At 32.5% G+C, this 24,110-nt stretch overlaps 3 protein-coding genes across 5 annotated transcripts in view; 2 read left to right on the top strand and 1 right to left on the bottom strand.

The window, feature by feature from the left end:
- Positions 1–2,628, top strand: part of LOC137923671 (paired box protein Pax-6-like) — a 62,394-nt gene extending 59,766 nt beyond the window's left edge. Inside the window, exons 8-9 of the mRNA XM_068766903.1 lie at positions 197–375; positions 2,014–2,628. Coding sequence (XP_068623004.1) covers positions 197–375; positions 2,014–2,099 — 265 coding nt within the window. The 3' untranslated portion in view covers positions 2,100–2,628. The remainder of the gene's footprint in view (positions 1–196; positions 376–2,013) is intronic.
- A 1,357-nt stretch (positions 2,629–3,985) lies between these two features.
- On the top strand, positions 3,986–16,161 carry LOC137923652 (uncharacterized). Of its 3 annotated transcripts, XM_068766877.1 has the most exons (8): positions 4,070–4,133; positions 4,613–4,739; positions 5,854–5,935; positions 6,163–6,282; positions 8,084–8,221; positions 9,183–9,291; positions 10,577–10,741; positions 14,414–16,161. In XM_068766877.1, exons 3-8 carry the CDS (start codon positions 5,876–5,878, stop codon positions 15,424–15,426), a joined length of 1,605 nt encoding a protein of 534 aa, XP_068622978.1. In that variant the 5' UTR covers positions 4,070–4,133; positions 4,613–4,739; positions 5,854–5,875; the 3' UTR covers positions 15,427–16,161. The 3 variants fall into 3 exon arrangements, with proteins under 3 accessions (XP_068622977.1, XP_068622978.1, XP_068622976.1); XM_068766876.1 differs by lacking the exons at positions 4,070–4,133; positions 4,613–4,739 and adding an exon at positions 3,986–4,047; XM_068766875.1 differs by lacking the exons at positions 4,070–4,133; positions 4,613–4,739 and adding an exon at positions 5,473–5,617.
- A 404-nt stretch (positions 16,162–16,565) lies between these two features.
- Positions 16,566–24,110, bottom strand: part of msps (msps cytoskeleton-associated protein 5) — a 31,783-nt gene continuing 24,238 nt past the window's right edge. The window contains exons 29-36 of the mRNA XM_068767136.1: positions 23,722–23,900; positions 22,791–23,018; positions 22,520–22,643; positions 21,618–21,836; positions 20,859–21,012; positions 19,499–19,563; positions 19,294–19,428; positions 16,566–19,126 (exon numbers count right to left, since the gene is read on the bottom strand). Coding sequence (XP_068623237.1) covers positions 19,031–19,126; positions 19,294–19,428; positions 19,499–19,563; positions 20,859–21,012; positions 21,618–21,836; positions 22,520–22,643; positions 22,791–23,018; positions 23,722–23,900 — 1,200 coding nt within the window. The 3' untranslated portion in view covers positions 16,566–19,030. The remainder of the gene's footprint in view (positions 19,127–19,293; positions 19,429–19,498; positions 19,564–20,858; positions 21,013–21,617; positions 21,837–22,519; positions 22,644–22,790; positions 23,019–23,721; positions 23,901–24,110) is intronic.

Raw genomic sequence — 24,110 nt, 5'->3', positions numbered from 1 at the left:
AGAGCTCACTACAAACTCAGACGGATTTTTTCTTACAACATTAGTAGAACAAATCATTCCCAAGCGTATCACTTAAAAATCCTTTCATCAAAGAAAGATTTGACATTAATTGTATGCCGTGACTTTAAGACGAATCTTGGACTTTATAAAACCGCTATTTTGTTATTTTTTTACAATATACGTTTTTAATTTTTAGTCCCCTTACTCCAATGGGATATGGCGGTGGAATATCAGAAGCGCCGCTCTGCGAAGGTGGGGAAGCGGAGTTGTGCAAGGGGGGGTTTGCAGGCTACCCGCGGTATGAGCTGGGCTACCGCGCGCCACACGCCTACGTCAACCACAACTACCAGCATGAGCCGGCCTCACCAGCCCCAGGTATTCTAAACTACATCAATGACGTAGCTTAATAGTAAAAATATATCACTTTATAACGTCATAGTTCTTAGCATCACCGAACGACATTATTATGATTTGTTTAAACGACTTTTATCAATATGTGTTACCGGTGACAGTAAGTCATCACTGATACGTGGCGTCCCACTCTAGGCCTCAGTCGCTCAACGAGCCATAGAGATGGCTAGGCTCGATATTTCTTTATGAGATCGTATTAGCTATGATGAGATCGGTTGATGAACGAAAATAACCTACATGGTCCAGCGAATTGGCAAGTTGTAGTAGCGGCAAGTAGGCCCAGTTTTATATGAATTAGTTACAGTTAAGAAGTGACCAAAGCGTCTCTTACTGACTGCATGTCCTGAGTCATCTTTTAAAATACGCAACATGGTTCTAGGTTCATCCCTCGAGATTTATTTTTTGCTCTCAGACAGAATTTCTTCGAATTCTTTGCCTTACTGCTCAGATCATATGGTTGTGCCGTTTTGGCTGTAGACGGTAGGTGAAAGAAAACAGCAACTCAGGAACAGAAGTAAAATGTATTTAAATCACAGGGGTAGTGGGCTGAAGGCATAGTCTGATTTTACACCGCAGCTCGATACTCCCTTGATGGTGGTGGTAGCCAGCCGTATGATCTCCCAAGATTGGTCAGGCGGTAGCAAATCGAGAGCAGAGAGTGCCGGAAGTTCACAAGATGTGTTCGTTCCGGTGCAAGGTGATATAAATTCAACCTCAGAGATTGTAGGTTAGTTTTAGTATAAAACTCGCACCTGTGAATAAATGTCAGTTATAATATACATACATAAATACATGTACAATTTGCTCTGCTGACAGTAAACAGATGGCTTGCGACGAAGGAAAGTAAGTAGCCGAAAGCAATTGATGTGATTGTTTACTGTCAGAACGGAGTTACAAAATGTAAAGCACGTAAAACAAAAATAGAAGAGATAAACAAATAAACAAATTGAAAATTAATAATGAATACATAATGATGGAACTATGGAGACAGATAAAATGTTGATCTCTAACTTATAGCTAAATGCTACTTAATATTAACTTCTTTGTAATATTTGTTCAACACTTACCCCTTTGGGTTGCGAGGCGATATAAAGGTTGTGGCGTGATTTTCAAAGTTGCTCCGAAATTCCCGGGCAATGAATGTTTATTACATATGTTTATTATATATTAGTATTAGTAAAATAATTATGTTATACGCTTAGGCGTATTGAAAATATTAACTACAACGATTTGGTTCTCTTTATTACCCCACCCCATTTGAACGATACAATTTCTTTACAATATATCGGCGCTTAAATAAGAAAACACATTGAACAATCATAAAAATGACAGAATCAAAATTTAAAGGTAATAGTTTGTTTGTTTTTTATATATTTTAATATTTCATTTCACTAACAAAATATCTCGTAATATTACTATTATAAGTTTCAGAAAAGTTCTCTTACAATATCTTCCATAAAATCCATCTACACTAGTGGTAATAATTATTGTCAAGGAATAGGAAACCTTAAATGCCTGAAATTGTATACCTCAGTGGAAGATGCAGATTTTAAGAAAAAAATATTTAATTTTATAACCTTTATTCCATTGATTATTTCACAGAATTGGGTGGACTACTTGGTGCGGGCGTATCCGTTCCACTGGCAGTACCCGGCCACGACGCCCAGTATTGGTCACGGCTGCAGTGACCTTGGTGGCATTAAGCGATGAACTTGCTTCCGACGCAACTCGCGAACCACTGAGTCAATCTCAAGTCACATCCAGAAATGTTATACCATTTGAGCTATCTATCTGGCTATGTCTTATCGCTAAACGTAATGTTATAAGCTTCATACTATTAGATAAATATTTATTATCACACAAATAAGAACAAGAAATTGAAGTTGACGTCTTTATTAACCAAAAAAACATGATATTCGATGTATATTTTACCAAAAAACAACATACAAATTTTGTTTGAAAATTTGCCTAAATAAGAACGAAATGTGTCATGTAAAAATTTGCACTTCCTAATGTATTCTAAATCTAATTTAATTACGCTGTTAAGTGTTAAGAAATAACATATCCACACAAATGTGTAACGGAGCACAAAGAACAGGCTCAAATTCTATTTAATGGAAATCAAATTATTTCTTTCAACAACCTCATTAGTTAATAACTTTCGACGATTATGTATACATAAATTAACGAGAAATTGAAATGAAGTAATTTGATCACTAGCCTAAGTGTTAATTTGAATTTATTGAAAATAAATAGCTATTAGAACTAGTGTAGTAACTATAAACTAAACAATTCACTCTGTAAATGTTGTTAATGTAAATAAAATAAGATTTAGATAAAACATGAGGTCTAAATTTAATTATTAATGTGTCTATAAACATTTAACATATTTTAATAGACACGTATTAACTAAACTGTAAAATATGCTACAAATAAGTGAAAAGTCACGTGCACCAAAAACCTTTTTATCTACCTATTTAAATTGACGAAATTTAAGAAAAAACTGACGACATCTGTATTTTTGTAAAAAAGAAAACAATTTTTTGTTCAGTATTTGTTCAGTGGCTTTCACCTTGACAGAGTCCCTGGCTTATAGTCATGACTTATGACGTGATACATATGTCTAAGATTACTCGGTCAAATGTGAGAGGATATTGTCAAAAATTAAAAAAACTCTAAATTACTTAAAGTTTCAAATAATAATAAAAAAAGGTTTTAAATTTTATTGTACCTCTGATTATTCGATTTTTTCAAAATGATCCTCTTCGAAAAATACTAAAAGTAAATAAATGCGAAATAACAATGCGTTTGCACTTTTAAAGGAAATGCTATTATCGATATATTTCAAATATTTTTGTTTGGCCATTACTTTACCGCGTAATCTATAAAATTATCAACTATTACATATTCTTGTCAAAATTATAAGTATAATTTGTATAAAAATGTACGAAACTCGGTCATCATTGTCCATTCCATAGGGTACATTTTCAAATGTCATTCTGAATGTGATTAAAAACATTCTTATTATTACGTTATTTTTACATGAATAATTATAAAATAACATTAAATTGTATTTTAAATATTTCGAATCACATTCATTAATTAGACAATTTTATGTCGGCTTATGGTTTTGAATTTATGATTATATTAATATTTCCCGCAAAATTTCTATTAATCGAACTTTAATCTTTGTCAGCAGAATTAAAGTACCTAATCATTGAATTCCTCTTTAAAATGTAACGTTTGTCTATTCTAATGTTTATTCTATTCATACACTTAAATGTCTTTTATTTTAAAGCACAAAAAGTAAATGCATGTTATACTTAATGTAAAAATCATCACCGTCACATATGTTTCAATTACATAGGATATTAATTTCGAATTTATTAAATTTAGATGTAAACTGTATAGGTAGATCGTAATGTCATATAAATATCAGAATAACTGTGTGATGTCAAGAAAATGTTTTAATAAATTGCATTATATAACATGACACAATTTTGAATCATTTGTGTGTTTTATTTTTACATTGTGTGTATGAAGGTATATTCTTTTTAACCTGTGAGTTGCCAGAATAATCTGTTCCCCACCGTCGTTACAGTGGTGTCATCGAACTGTGAAACAATTTGTGCCCAGGTACCGAAATGCATTTATAATATATATATTTGCTCGACCGATGATAGTTTTTATAATAATAATAAACATATAATTTAAAAAAATATGTAAGTTACATTAATATTAGAAAAAGTTGACCATTACCTATTTGTTAAGTTTGAGAAAATTTCACATCTGTCATCTGACTGCCCGCCAACTTAAATGTGACATAATAATAAAAATACGAAATATTAACGACTGTCCTAAAATTTTTTTAAATTACCGAAACAGCAGTATTACATAGATTTAAAACATGGCTAGTGATTTATTATACAATTGTAATGTACCAACTATAATAACCAAAATTTACTTTATCTATTACAAAATATTAAATTAATTCACATGTACCCAACAATATATAAAAAAATTGATAATTCTCACACGAAAGACTTACTTTGCTTACTTTTCCCGTTGTCACGGACGCTACTAAAAGTGAATATCCCTAATCTGACGTTTTTAATGTGGAACGCCTCATCTCATTATTATTAACTAAAAACATTAATAAATAAAATATTTCAAGTGAAGTCGTTTTTCACTTTTGACACAGCGTGAGTCGTAGTAAGTCAATCTACCTACTCGGACCAAAGAAGCCTCGGACTCATACTAGGATAAGTTTCCTAGATTTTATTTATTCTATTTCATGGAGAACCAGTCGATAATACAAATTTCATTCTGTGAGTATCTGTAAAAAATAAGAATATTCTGTAATAATTATGTTCCTCGATAACATGAAAATAATTTTAACTCAATTTACATTGCCGCTATTTTAAACACCTAACGCATTGCTAATTTAAAGTAACGCATTAGACGTGCAAATACTATACTTATGTCGTAAACTTGGAATTTTAATTAAAAAGGCGTTATTAATTCTTAACATTACATTAACTTACTGAATTTAAGTTAGGGGCCACAAAAAGAGTTAAGAAATTTAAAGAGGTATTTATAAATAGCAATTTGTGTCAGTGAGCGAGTCGCTTTTTAATTATTGTTAACAAAATAATTATTTTCTATCATAACTAAATTTTTAGTCATTGTTTCCATGTAAATACTTATTTGTTAATTTTACTTTTACGACCCGAATAGCAAGTTTCAATCACAAGTTAAACGAAAACCAATGTAAAATGAATCATCGTATAACAGAAAATGTTATTCTTTTCATAATAGACAATATTTAAATACTCTTTCTGTATGTTTAACAGAATAGTAACCATTTTACGGAATTTCCAATGATAAATTAAAAAAAAAACTACTTCTTTCTCGAAATCATTTATTAACGTTTATTTGATACTATTAAAAAAAGCATTAATTAATGATGTCTTCAAAATTCAGAGGATTTATTTGGTTTGTAGTCTGTATGTAACTTGGCATAGACAATAAAATACAAGATGAGTTTGGCGATGAAATGAAATGAAAGTCCGCCTTCCGCCACATGTCCGCCATATCTACTACATTTTCTTTCCAACAGTGACGTCCGTGTTATTTTTTATTATATAGAACAGTTGTATAGAACTTTGTTGTTAATTTAATTATTATAGATTTTATTATTAACACGGTGAGTAGGTAGTGAGAAAAGAAGTTGCAGGATTTTTTAATTTATTTCGAATATTTAATGCCGCTACGTACTCGTTATATTGTCATTTTGAAAAATCTAGTTTGTTATAGTTAAAAAATATATATTCAGTGATATACTGGTGTTATTTTGATAGTAGTATAGTGTTTCAGTAGAGAAAGGTGATTATAGTGGCCAGAGGTATTTGAAATACACAATCGTCGTGTTTTATTCCTCAGGCCCTGGTCGGCTGATAACACCATGGAATCGCCCAGAAAATTTAATGATTGTTATTTTTACTATTATTCCACGTGTATTAAGGTGCGTATTTAGTTTTGTAAATTCTATTCGTTATCTAATCTGGTTTTTAAAATAGTATCTGAAAAAAATTGCTCAAATTCATGCTGTCATTGGATGTCCTTGTACAAAATTACATTATTAATTTGAATACGACAAACTTAACTTTCGCCTTCCATCATCCAGAAAAAAGGAATTATTTGCCGGTAGTAAAAGCACTTTGTATATGATTTTTAAAACTTTGTTTCCAGGGTGACAATTGTATATTCCGCCACGAACCGTCTGCTCTTGGCTGCGAAACAATGTGTACCGCATGGCAGCAGGGCAAGTGCATGGACAAACGTTGTAAACTGCGCCACATGGAACTGAGGGTATGTACAGGAATATATGACATTTATTGTAGGAGGACAGAGTTATAAAGACCTCAAATATTTTTGTCTAATTTCTGGTTGGTCTTTCTAAATTGAGACCTGAATATTTCTAATGTTAGTAAAGTTATCACTGTGTCTTCTCCACAACAGTAAACTGGAATGTAAATAAAGGAATTATGACTTTTAGGTAATTATTTTTAAAATTGTTTAAAAAGCTTATGGGCTGTAAATTTAATATTTGTTTAGAAAAATTACTATGGAAACCAAAAAGTAAATCAGTATTTTGTTATGAAACTATGATAACTAGTATTGATGTTAGTTATGCTCAGGTATACAAGTCAAACATATTCTATATCATATAAGACGTTATTTTTTATAGCTGTATTCTCTACTCTATCCATTGGCTATGTTTCTTGTAAGATTGATAATATAGACTAAATTGCTTTCAATTATGGGTGTCTTAATACTCTAGCGGCTAATTTTTATGTAGTACCATAAAACACTGAAAATTTTAACTCCTAGCCAATAAATGTACATACATAAAACAAGTGTGCTGGAAAACATGCTCACAGTGACTATTTTTTTTAAGGTTTTTACTATTATGATTATGTTTTAAGCAGTTTCTTATGAAATAACTGTGTTGTAACTAAATATGATACAGTTAACTGTTATTGTTATAAAACTAGTTCCTAATTACTGAAATTATTGTAATATTAAGTGTATTAGAAATATTTAAATTATGAGAAAACCTTTTTTTTAATATCTCTTCAGTTTTTCATTTTTTTTTTATTTTCCCAATTTTAAATATTTAATGGAATCAGGCGTTATTTTGTGGAAGTCCATCCTAAGTAAGAAAAGGACCAATATTTAGACACTTCCGCACCTGCAGTGGTAGTTGTGCAACATGTCGGACTGGCAGGCAGTGCACTTTGTTGCATGACTACCACAGCATGTGCGGAAGTGGCTAAATATTGGTTTATTTTCTTACTCAATATTATATGTCTGAAATGCTTTGTGTTACCTTATGATCTGATTATTACACAATTTGTAAATCTTCAAGGTTATCAAATCATTTGAACAATAACTATATTAATTAAACCCACACACAAATAGCATTGACTTTGATTGAATGGCATTGAAAGCTTCGAAGTTTAAAGTCGAATTTATTAATTTAATACTAAGAAATTTAATCTCAAAAAGCAATTAGTTACCTCATTTTGTAAATTATTAATTTATTAATTGTAAACAAATCTTAAACAATTAATATTTTTTCATGACAATGATCATTTGAAATTTAAATATTTCTATAAATAATTTGCTTCACTATTAACATTATATAATATGAAATGTTACCTTCCAAACCCACTTTTGTTGTTTTGACAGGATATAATTTAGGTGGAAATAAAAATTGTTTGCACCATTAATAACAACATAGAATTTATTAAGTTATGTATTAATTTATATAAATGCATTAGTTACAGTTTTAATATCATATCAGTTACAACAATAACTGTAATTGTGTTACAATAAAGTGAATAAATTATAAGTATTGATTAATAAACAATAAATAGAAGTCTTAAAATTGTCAGCATTTGCACATATTAAGTTGCGAGAAGTTTAACCAGCTGAAGATTGATCTGCAAGGCAAACTTTTGGAGGGAAGGTTTTGCTCTGCAGTAGGCATTTATTGGCTATTGATATCATGACATTGAAATAAATTATTTATAATTTTATTTGATAAACTTTTTATAAAATAAGAATATTGTCTTATAATAAAAGAGTATTTTTGTGATAATTTTAGAAAAATCGTAAGCAAATCCCATGCTACTGGGAAAACCAACCTGGAGGTTGCCGCAAGAAGCATTGCCCTTTCATGCACAAGAACCCTGATGCCCGCACTGATGGCATTGCTCCCAGCCAGCCTGCACCTGTCGTTATTGTATGTATCATTTGCCTAGCCAACTAATTAATTTCTTCTACTATGTCTTATTAAAAATCTTAACCAAGACAAGAATTGCCAGCAACTAAAGTAAAAAGTGTTGAGATATATTTCAAATAACTAAGCTTAGCATAGGCAGGCCTTCTAGTAGGTGGCCCGACAGCATAGTAAATGTTGTGGGAAATAGTTGGTTGCCAGCAGGGCAAGACAAATCTGCACACTATGCAGTGTGGATATTTTTCGACAGACATAATGATGATAAACCAGGTTTTAATCAGTAGTTATTTGGATCTCTTAATAACTAAGTTCTAAAATATCTGTTTCTTGCAATATTTTTAATAAAAAGAAAACAGTTTTACAATAATATGCCTAAACCCAACTCATCTTCTATCCTCTGGCTGATTTCTGCTTTTTAGTAGCACTTTTCTCATTTAGGGTGAGTTGAGTTAGCTTTACTCAAGCCAACCCAAATCCTTGGGATATCCCAGCAGACCCTTGATGTCAACTTCACTTTTCGTATATTCCGGTACAAGAGATATTGCTACAGTATTTGGTAGTGGGATGATGTACTCTGAGCTGTAATCAACCATGCTGGAGTGTTTCCAGGTCAGTTCATCTGGAGCATTGGTTCTTCTAAAGACTGACCTTTCAATAGTAGTGTTACAAAGTTGTTCAGACTTACCTCCATTAAATTGTCGAAAAGAAATCAAATGGTGGTGCCTTTTACCTTCTTAGTAGTTAAGGCGACCGTCGCGTTTATAATACTCACACATTCAGCTTGGAACACTGTGCTATGATTACCTAGTTGCATTGCTGTATTGGTGTTGAGTTCTTCAAAAACGTGTAGGAACCGGACACCATCTGTGAAAAGTCTTTCAGAGTTCCTTTGGCTTGACCTTTAAAGTAATTAACCACTAAAACCATATGAGTATTTGAAATTAATAAAAGTGTGCTTTAACAGGCAACCCCAGCTGTACCAGAAGCCCCTGTTGAAGCACCAATAAACCCAGGAGTACCTCCTGTTGCGGCTCCAGCCCCAGTACCATTATTATGGCAACAACAAAGACAAGGTACTTATCAATGTGAGGCAAATATCTGTTATTCATATATTTTTTTATGTTTTCTGTTGTGTAGAAGGTTGTCTACATTAAGTTACCGGTAATGCTATGGTATATTTTATTTTTGGCAATTCTATTTGTGTAAACAAATAAATAATACAATGAGATCAGGTAGATGAACAAAATTAACTGATGGCCTAATGGGTTGCCAAATTGAAGTGGCAGCAAGCAGGTCATATAGTGCACAGAATTGATGGCATTTAAGACCCTGAGGTTCTTGACTGATGAACATAGACACTCAAGTGCAGCATAGGATGTTTAACAATATTTCATTAAGGCCATTAAGGATGCTGGATGCAGGCCTTTTTGAGCTGATTCTATTTTTTCTATTAAATCTATGGGGGAGGCCTATGTCCAGCAGTGGATGTTCTATGACGAGAGTTATGATGATGAAAAATACAAATATTAATTTTTATGTGATTATCCAATGGTTTATTATTAGGGTTTTTACGTCATGCCAATAATTTTTCATTTATTTAATTATATGTTATACAATAGAAGATGTAATTCTTTTTTTCTTTGTCAGTATGTTAAAACTTTATTAGATCAATACTTAATTATTCTGTACCCAATTTTTTTTTACATGGTAGTAGTTCCTGAAATACATATGACATATGGTTCACTTGAGATGTTCTACAACTTTAAAAAATTGTGTAAGATGGAAGAAACTCTAAACATATTCCCAAAAATTAGTGCAAAAGAAGTAATAATCCATATTACATTAGTAATAATAAAACAAAAACTGAATCTTTAAGTACAAAAAATAAAAATAAAAATTGAAATTATGAATAAAAATCATTTACAACTTCATTGTTACTTAATAACAAGCATGCATGCACATATGTCATCAACTAGACCAAAAATGAAAACATCAGTAGAAATGTCCTAGCACAAATGCTGGGCTTAAAAAATTTCATTTCTTATTAATAACTTCTTTGGTTTGTTGTTGTTATAAAATCTCTTGATTTGAAGGTGCAGCTTTTTTTGATTTCTCAAATAGCTTTTATAATTCTGGATATTCCACATGCTATACAAAACTTAGATAATGTTGAAACTTTAATGTATGTTCCATGTAGAATTTAAATGTATTTTTAGGGATTCAAGGTAGAACAAAAACTATAAGTAAAAAAGGTTTAGGTTATTTATGTGTTAACTGCGTTAATTCAAAAAATTAAAAAGGAGTTTGGTATGGGTTGATATTTGTCAAAATGAAAAATGTGTTTCAAATTAATTACAGTGGTGCTAGACTCGGCGATACTTGGGGTGTTGCCTGCTTCGACTGAGCTGCTGGGAGCTCGGCGCCTGCTGCAGCCGCATGCACATGCACATCCGCACCCACATGATGCTCCAAACCCATACGCCCCTCTGCCCGTCGACCCACTCGTCGTCAACTTTGAGGAAGGTATGCGTCTCTACTGAAACTATATGTACTAAGCCCCAACACAGCAGTTTAAAAACTCCTATTACCACAGCTGACGTCACTGAGGTAATCATGTGAAGTAGATTTTGAATCCCCCATTAAAAATGTCAGGACTGGTAAACATGCAATTTATTGTTTTACATATTCATTTAGACAAGATCAGTGCATAAATGCAGGTGAAAAAAAACAGTGTATACAATACAATTATTTTACTTTGTGCAAATAAAGTTAGACATATGTATTTGTTTCTTAAAAAAGTAAAATACAATTTAGCTTTTTATAATTGATTATTAACTTCAAAATGCAACTGTCAAAATAAAATTGAATGTTTCTGCAGTGTGCAAGAGGAAGACATACATTTGTTTCTTAAAAAATGTAAATTTTTGGTTTTTATTACATTATTAATTTTAAATGCAATTGTTAAAACAAAATTGTCTGCTTGGTTCTGTGTTGTGCAAATAGAGTTAAACAAACATTCTTATTTCTTAACGAAATTTTTTTAATATTGATTATTACCTTTTAAACACAGTTCTTATAGTAAAATTTATTATCAGTTCACTGATGATTTTGTAAAAAGGTGAAAACGGGTCTTCTTGTTTCTTAAAAAGATAAGTGTCATTTTTTTCATTAACATTTAGATGATATTTGATTATTAATAATATAAAGTAAAATATTTCTAAAGTTACTATTTATTACTTTTTTTTACAACATCCTTGCATTTTTGATGGACTTCAAAAAATATATTGGATAAGGTTCACATGAGTTTTTAAACTTGCTTGGGTGCTTATAGTACATATTGAAAAATAATGATTATTTATCGAAACACCGAAATGTATTTGCTGTGAAGAGTGTATGAAGTATTTAGGACCGGTTAAAATAATCGGCACATTTATATGAAATAATGGAGTTGTAACCAAGCTTCCACTGTTCCAAAAATATATATTGAAAGAAAAGAGCAAAACAATACAACTTTGTGATTGCTAATGTTATTACTAAATGGCATTTACATGTAAACTGATTTGAAGGCAAATTTGGCTAGTTGACAACACACTTGCGGGCGAATTGCGTAGGGTTAAGAATTAACGATGTTTAACTTTTCGAACGCTCACTTACTATTATAACTCATCACGTCGCTTAAGGGAGAACGAATATGAAGGGGCACTAATGGCGCATTAGGTCTTGTCTTCGATGTTGCAAGCGGTATAATATATTTGTTGATACAAGACGTATCAACAAGTGTTACAATGCCTAATTTTCAATTATGTGCCAATAAGAATGCCCTGTAACTTTGAAATTATTAAAGGGGATATGTTAGTTTATAAAGCAATATTTATTTTTGTTTAGTTTTAGCTAAGATTGGTTTAGTATTTACAAGCCGGGAAGTGTATACTGAGGTTGGCAGATTAATATTTTACTTTATATTGAATGTGTGTATAGTTTTGTTTTCTTCCTGGTTTCGTCCACACCTCTAGATGATACTTTACAATTATTTCGGTTTTAGCATTTTTATTGAAAGGTAGTCACTATTTATTAACATTTCACTTGGGCTCAGTTCCAAATTCTTTAAGATTATGGGAATGTGCGTTGTTGTATTTTGCGCTGAGTTTAATTATTTAGGGACTGGGTCCACAGAAACGTTGAAGTATAATTTATTTAATTTATTTTGCTATAACTTCGGTTGCCAGAGGAGGCAGCATTTTCTTTTATTGTGACATAGACAATGTTTGCCTTTCTTGATGTAATATTCAGAGAGTGTTATTTAGACTCTCAACCTTTTGATTAAAGGGAAGGATTTAGAAAAAACCAAGTCGTTATTTTTGTATGTGCAATAAATAAATTATAGAGTATAACCTTTTTCATATCTTAGCTAATTAGATTCATAAATATCTCGCTTTTTCATTTAAGATATATAGCGGTAACGATAGTGTGATGCAGTCCTATTTTTAATCAGAGTTATGTGACTGCCGAAGTTGTGTGGCGGCAATACGACTGCGCTAGATCTTTGTTTTTATAGATGTTGATATAATCCTTGTCTATGATAGAGAAGTACATAATAAATAGGTTAAATAATTTATGAAAATACAAATAAAAATATATATACACGAATATTGTAACTCATTAATTGTAAGAGGAAAAAAAGGAAAAAAAAAAAGCTTTACGCCTTCAAATTGTTTGTATGTTAGAGAGTAGGAAGTTGAAGGGGCTCAGCGGTGTGTGTAAAGTTAACCGTTGTTAAGAGGCCCCGTTTACTTAGTATTCCGCACCATGAGGTAGTTAGACATAATAAAGTGAATATTGTTAGGTATAAAGCACAGCACTTGGTGACCCAACGACTGAATTTTTACTGCGGCAGCGACACTAATGTATATTACTGTGCTCTCTATGGAACATAGAAAATTATTGTGCTTTGTATAGGTTCACCTATTTGACGAAATAAAAAAAAAGAAAAAAAAAGCAATCATTGCTTAGCAGTTGGTAGTTGTCCAACGCTTTTAACAGGCATTACTCGTAGCACTTCGATATAGGTCGTGATTAGATTATAATGGTCTTTCAGTTTGATTCCGGTACTAAATTGATTTTTATATTTTTGCACTGAGAGAAAAGTTCCTATATTACTATGACTACAGAAAGAACAGCATAAAAGGAAACTTAAATATTTAAATTTATTTAGGGTCCATTGTACGCCTAGTCATTATTTATGTACGAAGGTAATTATCAATATTTTAAAGTGAAAAGGAAACAAAAACTGAAAGATATGGGATGGAGGTGGGAGTAGATAAAACAAAAATATTTTTCATCTGATTTAACTTTATTGCTTTCAACTCACATTTAAAAATAAATTTTATATATATGTAGAGTGGATATAGGAGTGATATCTATATTTGAGAAAGCAATACATTTTGTTAAATTAATATGTAATAGGTAAAATATATACGTTGTTTATTTTTATTGGTTGCGCTCATACCTGGACTGGTTTTACTCTGGCGCAGGTGTATTTAGTTTTAAGTAGTTGCTCGACCGGCTTGTATTGGCTAATGTCAACGGTCGCAGTTATACTAATCTACATATGTTAACGGTTTTATTTAACAAACGATGAATTATAGATATAACTCATTGGACAATGATAGAGGGGATGAGTATTGAGTTTTATATGTATTTGCTAAATTTGTGATCTACATTTATGAAGTATGTAACACTAAAATGCAATGTTTGTTTTAAATTTTCTCATTAAAGTATAGAAGATTTTGGAGTTATGCACTCGTTTGAAATCCTGTTCACATCTCGCGGGGTTATTTTTGTACTAAATATTAGCAGTACTGATATTAAGATGTTTGGATCCACAGTACGCGGTCGGCCATTGCGTCTAAGTTAGAGTAAACTTACTGATATAGGAACTGGTACTGAGGAAAACACATGTACTTTGGCTTTGTTTTAAATTCATTTTGTGTTTTTTAATTTATCGAACCACTAAATAAAAATGATTCGTAAAATGGTTTTTGTAATTATTTTTGACCGCCCCATCCCGCGTCGCTTTCAGAACGGCTCCGGCAAGAACGCACCGCTTGGTTAACGCGACGGGTCGTTTCAAAATTAATTACGAAAATCATAGTCGCGCCGCGGCGTTCACTGAGCGGTCGCTTCATGTTCTTGCAGAGTCGGATAACGAAAGCGCTCCCTCCTCTACGCCCACCAAACCGACACGCGCGCAGGCGCCCGGCGACGACGCGAGGTCCAAGTCACACGAGCTGCTCTTACTCGAGAAGATACAGGCGGAGGCCGCCGCCTTCTACAGTTACGACGCGGCCACCCAACCCCTTGTAGAACAATCCAATGAACGCAAAATCGTACGCACCAACTTAAACTCTAAGTACGATCGTTTATCCCTAGACGAGCTTGCAGGTAAGAAACAGAACGCAGAGTGCCGAAGCTCTCTAGACTTTAAAATACTTTCATTAGATGAAATTAGGGCTAGAAAAAAAGGCATCGAAGCTGTTCATACTCCTCCCATAACATTAAATTTGAGTCGAAAAAGAAAATTGTCAACTCAAGAAATCAACACGACGACCGGTAACAAAATTATCAAAGTAGTTCGTAGCAACTCCATAGTTTATAAGAAGGTCGACAAAAATACTCCAGCGCAGACTAACCAACACAAAACAAGTGTGAAACGCATCGAAACCGTAAACAGAAAGCGAACTCTCTCTGAGCAAAGTGATATTTATGATATTCAGGAAAATGAATTAGTAGACAACTGTTACGAGTTTAAAAGGATTAAAATAGGAGAGCAGACCTCGAAGCCCAGGCTGATTAGAAATAGGCACACCAGCACCTGCACTTCGAACAGTGAGAACAAAGACGACGACATAGAGTGCAGCAACAAAACTGATAACGATTCCGATACGGAGGTGCAGTTTGTAGGCGTCGAGAGCGGCTCACGCACAGAAGTGATAGACGTGGACTCCGCCAAAATGGGCGACCCAATCGACATCGTTGATCTATGCGAGGACGTGGAGGAATCTGACGTCACTGTATCGGACCATGACCTGGGTCTAGTGAAGAATGTACCCGATGTAGTGGCCAGTTGCCACAAGAATTTGAGCAAAAACGAGGCCAACGAAAAAGATTTGCTCGATGACATCGATGCTCTGTTAGACGATGACTTATGATTTCTGTTAATTAAACCGAAGTAGTTCGTGATTGTACAAATTTTCTTATAGCACGGAACTGTAACACTTGTGACGGTTTATTTATTCTTGCTATATCAAAATATTAACGGAGGTTGCGGAATGCCGCTAGATGCGCGCAGCGCTTGACCGATTGCGGCAGCGCATTAGCGATCTTTGGGCTTAAGGATGATAATCATTGAAGGCCGATTCCTCAGGATGTATGACGATTTTAATTTACTTGTTTTTCTTTAAAGCAGCGCCTTGCTAACTTTTGTAGTAGTTGTTTACACGAGTAAAACGTTTTTTTTTAGTTTTAATGTGATTGAAACGTGTATTACTAATAATGAAGCAATAAAAGGCGATTTCTTTAAAGTTTTTATACGTAAGTATAATGTTTCTATTTTACATGAAATTAGTACCGTTTCTATCACGATTTACTATCATTCAAGAAACCCGAAAAAATCAGGTACAAGCTTTTAGGAATTCAATTTTATTTATTATATAGAAATTTTACTAAAAGGCTGGCTACAACCGATTGATCATAAACCCGTCGCAAAACATATTGACGTTGGGTAAGAAAATTGTATACCTGCTTAATATTTTTTTGTGGATTCTGTGTTAGATTCGGTGAAGAAAAGTTGATTTTGTAAGAATTATTTTACTTCGTAAGTACCCAGACATAAAGCACATAATTGTAGATTGTTGAGAGCTTTAATTATAATAGTTTTTATTTTATACTTGTGGTTTCATTATCTTTAAATGTTGTTAACTACAACTAATATATAAGATAACACCAAATAGACTTTCTTTCATTAAATATTCAAAACGCTCATATTAGTGTCGTTTTTATGTTTAGTAATGTTACGACCTTAACGATACTCACGATAGCAGTCGATTGACCTATTTTATCTACATTTTTATAAAGTGAAGTTATCTTTACAATTTTCTCGACATTTCAATTCTTTGGGAAAACACTGATTACTCTGTATAAAAATAGTGTCCAATTATATTATAGTAATTAAACATGTTTAATTGCATCAAATTTATTTACCAATATTACAATGATTATTTTACATAGAATAAATAAATGCTCATAATGATTAATCAATAAGTAAATTAGAAAAGCAAACATACATAAACTAGAGAGAACCAAATATTTTATTCAACTATCATTATTACCAATATTTCAAAGTCCACAAATCAATCATTATTATAAACTAATAAAGTTCACATTTAGTGTTATTTTGTTGTAAAAACAAAATAACATTTCTCAGTGAACACTTAATCGTAACATCAATGATAACAGTATCAATTTTAAAATGTGAATAATCAATCATAGACACGTCGAATTCAACAATTAAATAGACCAGCCATAAACATTGTTACAGTTTCAAATAACGTTAAATATACATAAGGAATTCATTGATGACACTAAAAGATCTGTGTGACCTTTGACATAGAATTCGAACTAAAAAGGCGATCGCTGACAGATAAAAGTTCATATATATGTTAAAACAAGGGTCACCTATGAAACACTACCGGCATTAACCATGCATGCAGTCTATAAAAGACGCTCCGGTTATTACTAAACTGATTACATAAAAAAGTGATGTAGCAGCTTAATATATTTTATGTTATTATGGTTAACTTTACTAAAATAAAAGTTTTATGTAATAGATAAGAAACGGATATTTTTCTTTGTAACAAAATTTATGGTGGTGGTAGTGTAACAATGTGCAGTCACACCCATTAACAGTCAACAGAGAAACAAATGATCAACATGAAATACACTGAAAAGAATGCACAAGTCATGCAAATATTTAAAACAAATAAAAATGTGTCAATTCTAAAAAAGATGAAATAATTTACAAAACTAAGAATTAGAATACACAAAAATCAGTCAATGTTAAAAATAAAAGTAAAATGAAGTCTCCATACAGTTTAAAAAAGGAAATATCATAAGTGAAAAATAATTAATACATATACAACACAAAGGTTACTTATAATGACGAGAATGAAAAATAATATGAAGTATGTGTAAGAAATCAAATAAAAATTTGTACATTGAAAACCAATACTTAGGGAATGTTTGGGTTACATTAGTTCGGTTCAAGTATGTGACAAAGTTAAAATTAAAAAAAAAAAATTTTGGCCTCATCACAGCTTAGCAAGATTTTCTAAAAACCTACCGGATGACAACAGCCCGCCACGTTACGTAAGTCACAAAAATAAAAGTCGAGTCTCTGGTCTTTATCTAATTATCTACACAAGTAAAATAACTATGGAAACAGAAATTTTATAAAAAATGTCATTGTCTTATCAATTGTAGTTTTCTATTATGAAGGCTACATTGACGGCTCTAAATTCTAGATTAGACCAAAAATAGTATTTTTTAATGAATATAATTAGGTTGTTATTTCATAGTATCATTTGTCATATAATTTAAAACTACTATAGCGTTAACGTTGATTCTATCTAATTATTTATACTGTATTCGCCGAACGGAATTGATACAATAAACAGAAAAAATTATATCATTAGGTATACTGTCATAAAGATGCTTTTACATTGATAACAAACATTCATTTATTGTCTAAAAATTAAAACCAATCCATCCATAACTGTATTCCGCACAACAGACGGTTTTTCCGAAACAAGGGGAATGTTTACTTATTCTTCTTGAATAACAGGTGTATAAAATAAAACAACTTGTTTAAAAAGCTGCAATGCTAGAGATTAAGAAAGATGGATAAACTCAAAAACCAGTTTGTGGGTTTCTGTAACTTATCGTAAGACGATTTTTGAATAACGTTAAAATAATGATTGCGCATCTTATTTAAAAGTTCTTCATTCTTAATTCAATGTAAACTCATCTTTGTTTTACAGTTGTTAACGACCACTACAATCTTTTCACTTACGAAGGTGTAGTTGTATAAGATTGCTATATTAATTCCGTTTGGCGTATATAATAATAAATATAATTGGGAATCATCACAGCAACATAACTATTAGACATGAAGAAATTTTCTCATTGGGGCATATATTTTAGAGGCTAAGGTGATTCACAATGTGCATGAGTGCAAATTTGTAGTGTACATAATACTTTGAAGAACTTTTTTATCTTTATTTTAGAATTTTACCGACGTAGAAATCGACAAACGGCAAGAAACTACATTATATTTTATGTCAGAATTTTATTCTCATACCATTACATTTTAATTTTAAACCCCTTACTAGCACGCATCATTAAAAGCGACCTATACCCTGCTTATTGTGATACTGTTATCTGTATTGTCATGAGAATCTGCATTCATAGTAAGGGGACACTGGACGTAAAACCGCACATTCAAATAGGCCTCCGCATTAGCGAATGTGATTTCTAACTCTAAAATTGCTGTAGGAACTAACTTAATGGTAAAGCGGACCGGAATTATGTAAGTAATGTTTGAGATTGCTTTAGTCTTCCGAAATCAGAGCACAAGAAGTGCTCGTGCGATTGTAACACCTATTTACTACAGCATTAGGATTATAATAGCTTTTACCGCAATTTTACTATGATCAAATTGGTAGAACGATCCACCTTGTAAGGTTAGAACGAGTGGGCCTATCTCTTGGAGGAACTCTTGATCTGTTGAAGTTTCAGTCGAAGTGCATCCACTGCAGCTTCGTTCTTTTGCGATACTGTTTGTGTTGTATGCAGCTGAAAAATATAAAATATTATTGTAAATAAAATTGTAATGTAAATACTTCTGCTTGTTTTTTGTAAATATTTCGATTACTATTATATACTACAACAAAACAATATTTTGTGTCAATTATCCAAAAAATATCAAAAAATGCAAGCACCCATTTTTTGTGTCCACTGACCTCTAGTTGCGGATCAATGCTGTGTGTGCGTGGCGATGTGTTTTCATTAATGGATTCTGCGAGTGCGCGATTATCGCCTACGGGCGTACCCGGCTGGGACGACGGATTCTCATCAATCTTCATGCCAGCTTTAGCCTGAAATATTTATATTTAAATGAATGTTTTTCTATTTTTTGAACATAAGGTCTACAACGCTTTACTGTACCTGTAATGCTCTCAGTCGCTTCAGAAAAATAACATGTGGCTTCTCGTCGTTTTCGTTGCTTATGTCTACAAAAAAGAATATCAAGTTATTATTTTTTAATGTCAAACAAAATTTATCTACTCTAAAACTGTAATCAATGAGTGTAGTATGAATTAATAGGCTTAATCAAAGATGAATCGACCTTAAAGTAACAGCAGGTATTGTATAATCAAGATGCATATTTTAAGCACACACATTATATATAAGACGAATTTTCAACAGAACAGTAGGAGAGGACATACGAAAACATTTTCTTATTTACTGAGTATCATCCTCAGTCTAGCTATATATGTCCAAGAAATAGGATAGATTACCAATATGTCATAGTTAGCGCGCTTCGTGGCCTATCCACTGCCACTTTGACTTAGAAATCAGTTGGGCTAGAGAAATTCCGAGTATATTACCCCTAATAACTAAACATTGCCTAAAGGAAAATTCTGTTCAAGTCATTTGAACTCAACTTCAACTTTTTGAGTTTATATTTAAGCATTAAGAGACTTCGCAATACAATAAGTATCTTGAAAAAATAATTCATGGGTCTGAGTGTATCCATATATAATAAAATTCTATCAGATATTTTAGACCATCCCTTTTAAATCTAAAATAAAAATTAGATTATTAAATAAACCAAGTTATAGTATTCTAGATTTTTTTTTTTACTCCATTCTATAAAACAAATATTTAAAATTGTAATATTTCATTTAAAAAGGGCTACTATTGAATTTCTGTCCAGCTCTTCTCAGCAGAATAGCCTTGCAAGCCAGTATTATTGCTCTTAAAATATTCGATGGTTCAAAAGTGGCTACTTGAATAAAAATACTTTGAATTTAAATTATATAAACAAACTGTCTACAGAATGGTTAAAAGCGACTGACTCTAATGATGTAAAATCCTTAGAAATGTGTTTATCAATTAGTGGATACACCTTTCTTCCTTTTCTCACTACTGTTTGCAGTACAATTTGTTAAAAGCGTACAAGTAAATTGTACTACTATCATAAAATATGGCCTCCTAACACCAGAAGACAGTAATAGTTGGGTTTTATTAGTTGACAATAGAATATAATTAATTCAAACAGCATTTTGCATTAACTATGTGACGATCGCCTGTCTCACTAATATTATGCTATTAGTAAAAAAAAATTGCACATGCACTAGACATAATCCTCCTTGCGTCGTTTCCACATTATATGGAGTCATAACCTCAATCATGCCGTTATTTTGTCTTTAAAGATGATGATTTTCATGTGTTCCAGTTCTCGGCGACATATACCGCATCAGGTTCATAATAATGATATATATATATTTATCAACTTTCTTACCGATATTTTCGCTCTTGTAGTCGTGTTTGTAAAGAGGCACTGTTGCCATCTTGCGTTGCTCTGCTACTTCTCTCAGGCCTCGTTCCACATAGTTACGGAAGTAGAATGAGGAACCTTGCATAAACGTCCAAATGTCCACTTCTGGATGACGCTCCTGTAATAAAAGTACAAATCAATTTACTATAGTCATTAATTGGTAAAACAACTACACCATATACATATAGAGTTTAGAGAATACAAAAGAATACTTTTAGTGTAGTAGTCAATATAAAAGCACGGATGAGAAATTTTTAATGTTCATTTGTTGCAAAATGGGAAATTGGCCACATTTAAGAATTAACTTGGAATGTCCGCCTTTAATAGTCACTGTATAGACGCAAAATTGCGATTTTAGCCAAATTTTTAACATCTCTTTAGACATTATGGTTTGCCCTTCCAAAGTACAAAAGCCAACCAAGGAAGGTTTTCTTGGGTAGGAAGAAGTGGTTGCATAGAAATTTTCCTTATACAATTTGAATTGAGATAAGGTCACTGGCATAGATCAAAGAATTGCTTGTCCGAAGTGGCAGTGTGCGGGGGAAATAGTTCGTGCGACCCCTGACTAGGTGGATAGACGATATAGTCATGGTGGCGGGAAGTCGATAAATGCGGGGCAACGCAGGACTGGTCATTGTCAATGGCGATCTTTAGGGGAGACCTTGCAGGGGCCGTCTATCGGCTGGCATGAACGAATCCGAACAGAAATCTGGAATAACTTACCCTAAGGTCGTAGAGTTGGGAGAGGGCATCTCGGTTGTGATCCTTGGAACCGATCCTCTTGAGGATAAGTGCCAGTTCCTCGTGAAGCGCGCGCGGCAACCTGCCAGCGTGTAGCGCCGAATTGGCTGTGACTGGGCCCACGCTGCCCATTCCCATCGGAACGCCACCGCCGTTAAGGGACTCTGGTACATTTTCTTTTTTATCGTCGAGTTTTAATTGCTGAAGAAAAAGTATTAAGTAACATAATTTATGAATATTGAAACAACTAAATATCTGGTATAAAAATTTTAGTAAAAAGATTTTACAGACTTTAAAAATATAATATGCAGTGGTATCTCTATTAGTTAATGAAATGTGACTTTAAATTTTGGGATGTGGGTTTGAATTCCCATAGACTGTATACTATGTGAATTGTATAGTAATGTCATCGCCCATAGTTAAAGAATGAAAAAAAAAACTATAATGACACATACATACAAATTCACACATGAAACAAGATAAAACTTAAGACAAAAACTTACTTCAAAAGCAGAATATGATAAAATTAAACATTTATTTATAATAAGAACATTATAGCAGATGCAATTAGTTTGTGTCATAGTAGTGTAAAATCAATCATGATCCAACAAAAAGAACCCAGTCGTCGCAACATCCTGGTTTTCAATCATAACGAGGCTAGCTGATTGGTGGAAATAGCAACGTGTATGTGTGCGTATTCCTGTGTGGTGTAATGAAGCAAATGTATCGGGTGATTCGTGTAAACAATTGTACATTAAATATTAATGATAGATTTTGGCCCAATACATTATTACTCTTGTGCCAGCAGTAAAACATTGCGAATACTAAATGACACTAATCTATTAATTTTATAAGCTTCATTACATTTAGAGCGGTATTCTTACCTTTAACACCTTATGCAGATAAGGATGGAGGTCGGATTCATTAACATCTGGTATTTGTGTCAAATGATTGGTTATCAGAGCCCCTTTCATCTTTACCAATGTATGTACAAGTGTCTTCACAGTTCTAAAATGAAAAGAAATATTTTTTTACTTTTAAAATCACAGATTTTGGTATTATAACAATATTTGTTTTGTTTACTTTTCGTGTACAGAATATAACCGTGTTTTAATTGCCATTGGTCAAAAGTCAAAAAACCATACAGAAATTCACCTATAAGGCGTGTCGCTAATATCAGTATTCTTCTTCCAGTAGCTATTGGGGTATGCTTTATAGAAGAGATGAATTTTATACAGCACCGCGTCATAGTCTATAGAGTCTACATTCCATGAGCCGATCATCTTCAGAGTCTTCCAAAAACATTTCAACAATAGGTCTTGGTAGCGAGGATATGCTGGGTCCGAGACACCGATAGAATCGTGGAGCAAGGATACAATTGCACTGTAAAAGAAAAAAAATAATGTCATTTATTATCATATCAGACAGAGTTATTTTCGAATTATCTGAATCAAAATCAAAATCATTGACAGCATAAGTATTTTTAAAAAATTAGTCTATAAAATCAATAGATCTACCTATCCTTTAAGGAAGTATAGAGCTGCATAGGTTGCCAAAGGAGATTTGCTTTTTTTACTATCCCTAGTGGATGTTGCAAGAGTGGTAGTGAGTCCAAAGATACATAGAGAGTCATCAGAGTTCAAGAAACACATTTTTATGAGAAAACTTTACATATTGGTTTGGTTTCTCTCAATTAAATGTTCTTATCACAATAAATTTGAAACATAATTCTCTACGACGTCCACTAAAAGCACAATTAGAGAGAGAGAAAGAATTAATTTTAAATTATTATAATTGTGTGATAGTTATACATGCAATGTGTATAATATGTATAGTAGTAAAAATCCAAAGGGCTTTGATTTTTCTTTGTGGATAGCCCTTAAAACTACTTACAACATATTTTTTTTATTAAAATACTTTATTTATATATTCGTTAAATTATTGGTTTTTCAAAAATATTAGTGTGAGAGGTGGTATGACTTAATGTTTATAAACATAAATATCAGTTTACTCAGAGAAATTAAATTTTAAAGATCACTGCAAAAGCAAGGGTTTAAACATTATTGTTAAAAGCATTACAACCTACCAAAGCAAAGGTGTTCGCGCCGAATGTTCCAGAACACTAACACAGACGTTGTTCAGGACGCGAATGAGACGCTCGGCATCTCCTCCCGCCCATCCGCCAAGGACACGCAGCAACTCTTCCAGGAGGCTGCATAATGCAGCTTCGTTTACGTTACTACCACATCCCGCCGCGTCGTAGAACTAATGAAAAAATACATGTTAAATAAATTTATTTTAAAAAATTTATATTCATAGCAGCTAGATTATTTTACTGATTGATGTCGGAAAATAACAACACATCTTTTCCTATAAAAATGTTACGGGATCTTATCTTATTATAGATGCAAAAAATAATAGAAATTAAATAAAAATATTGAAAATGCCAACACTTTATAATTTTGGTGTGAAAAT

This window comes from Battus philenor, unplaced genomic scaffold (genome assembly GCF_028537555.1).
Source record: "Battus philenor isolate CCGP_79_NKW_IND1 unplaced genomic scaffold, ilBatPhil1.0.hap1 SCAF_22, whole genome shotgun sequence".
Classification (NCBI taxonomy): Eukaryota; Metazoa; Arthropoda; class Insecta; order Lepidoptera; family Papilionidae; genus Battus; species Battus philenor.
Note: the sequence above shows the minus strand (reverse complement) of the source record. Positions and strands in the feature narration are given on the sequence as shown.

Bases quoted from the DNA above. Each gene is read 5' to 3' on its own strand.
- LOC137923652 (XM_068766876.1), top strand. From the start codon at position 5,876: ATGGAATCGCCCAGAAAATTTAATGATTGTTATTTTTACTATTATTCC. The intron at 5,936-6,162 runs GTGCGTATTTAG...CTTTGTTTCCAG, and splicing joins ATTATTCCACGTGTATTAAG to GGTGACAATTGTATATTCCG. The intron at 8,222-9,182 runs GTATGTATCATT...GTGCTTTAACAG, and splicing joins AGCCTGCACCTGTCGTTATT to GCAACCCCAGCTGTACCAGA.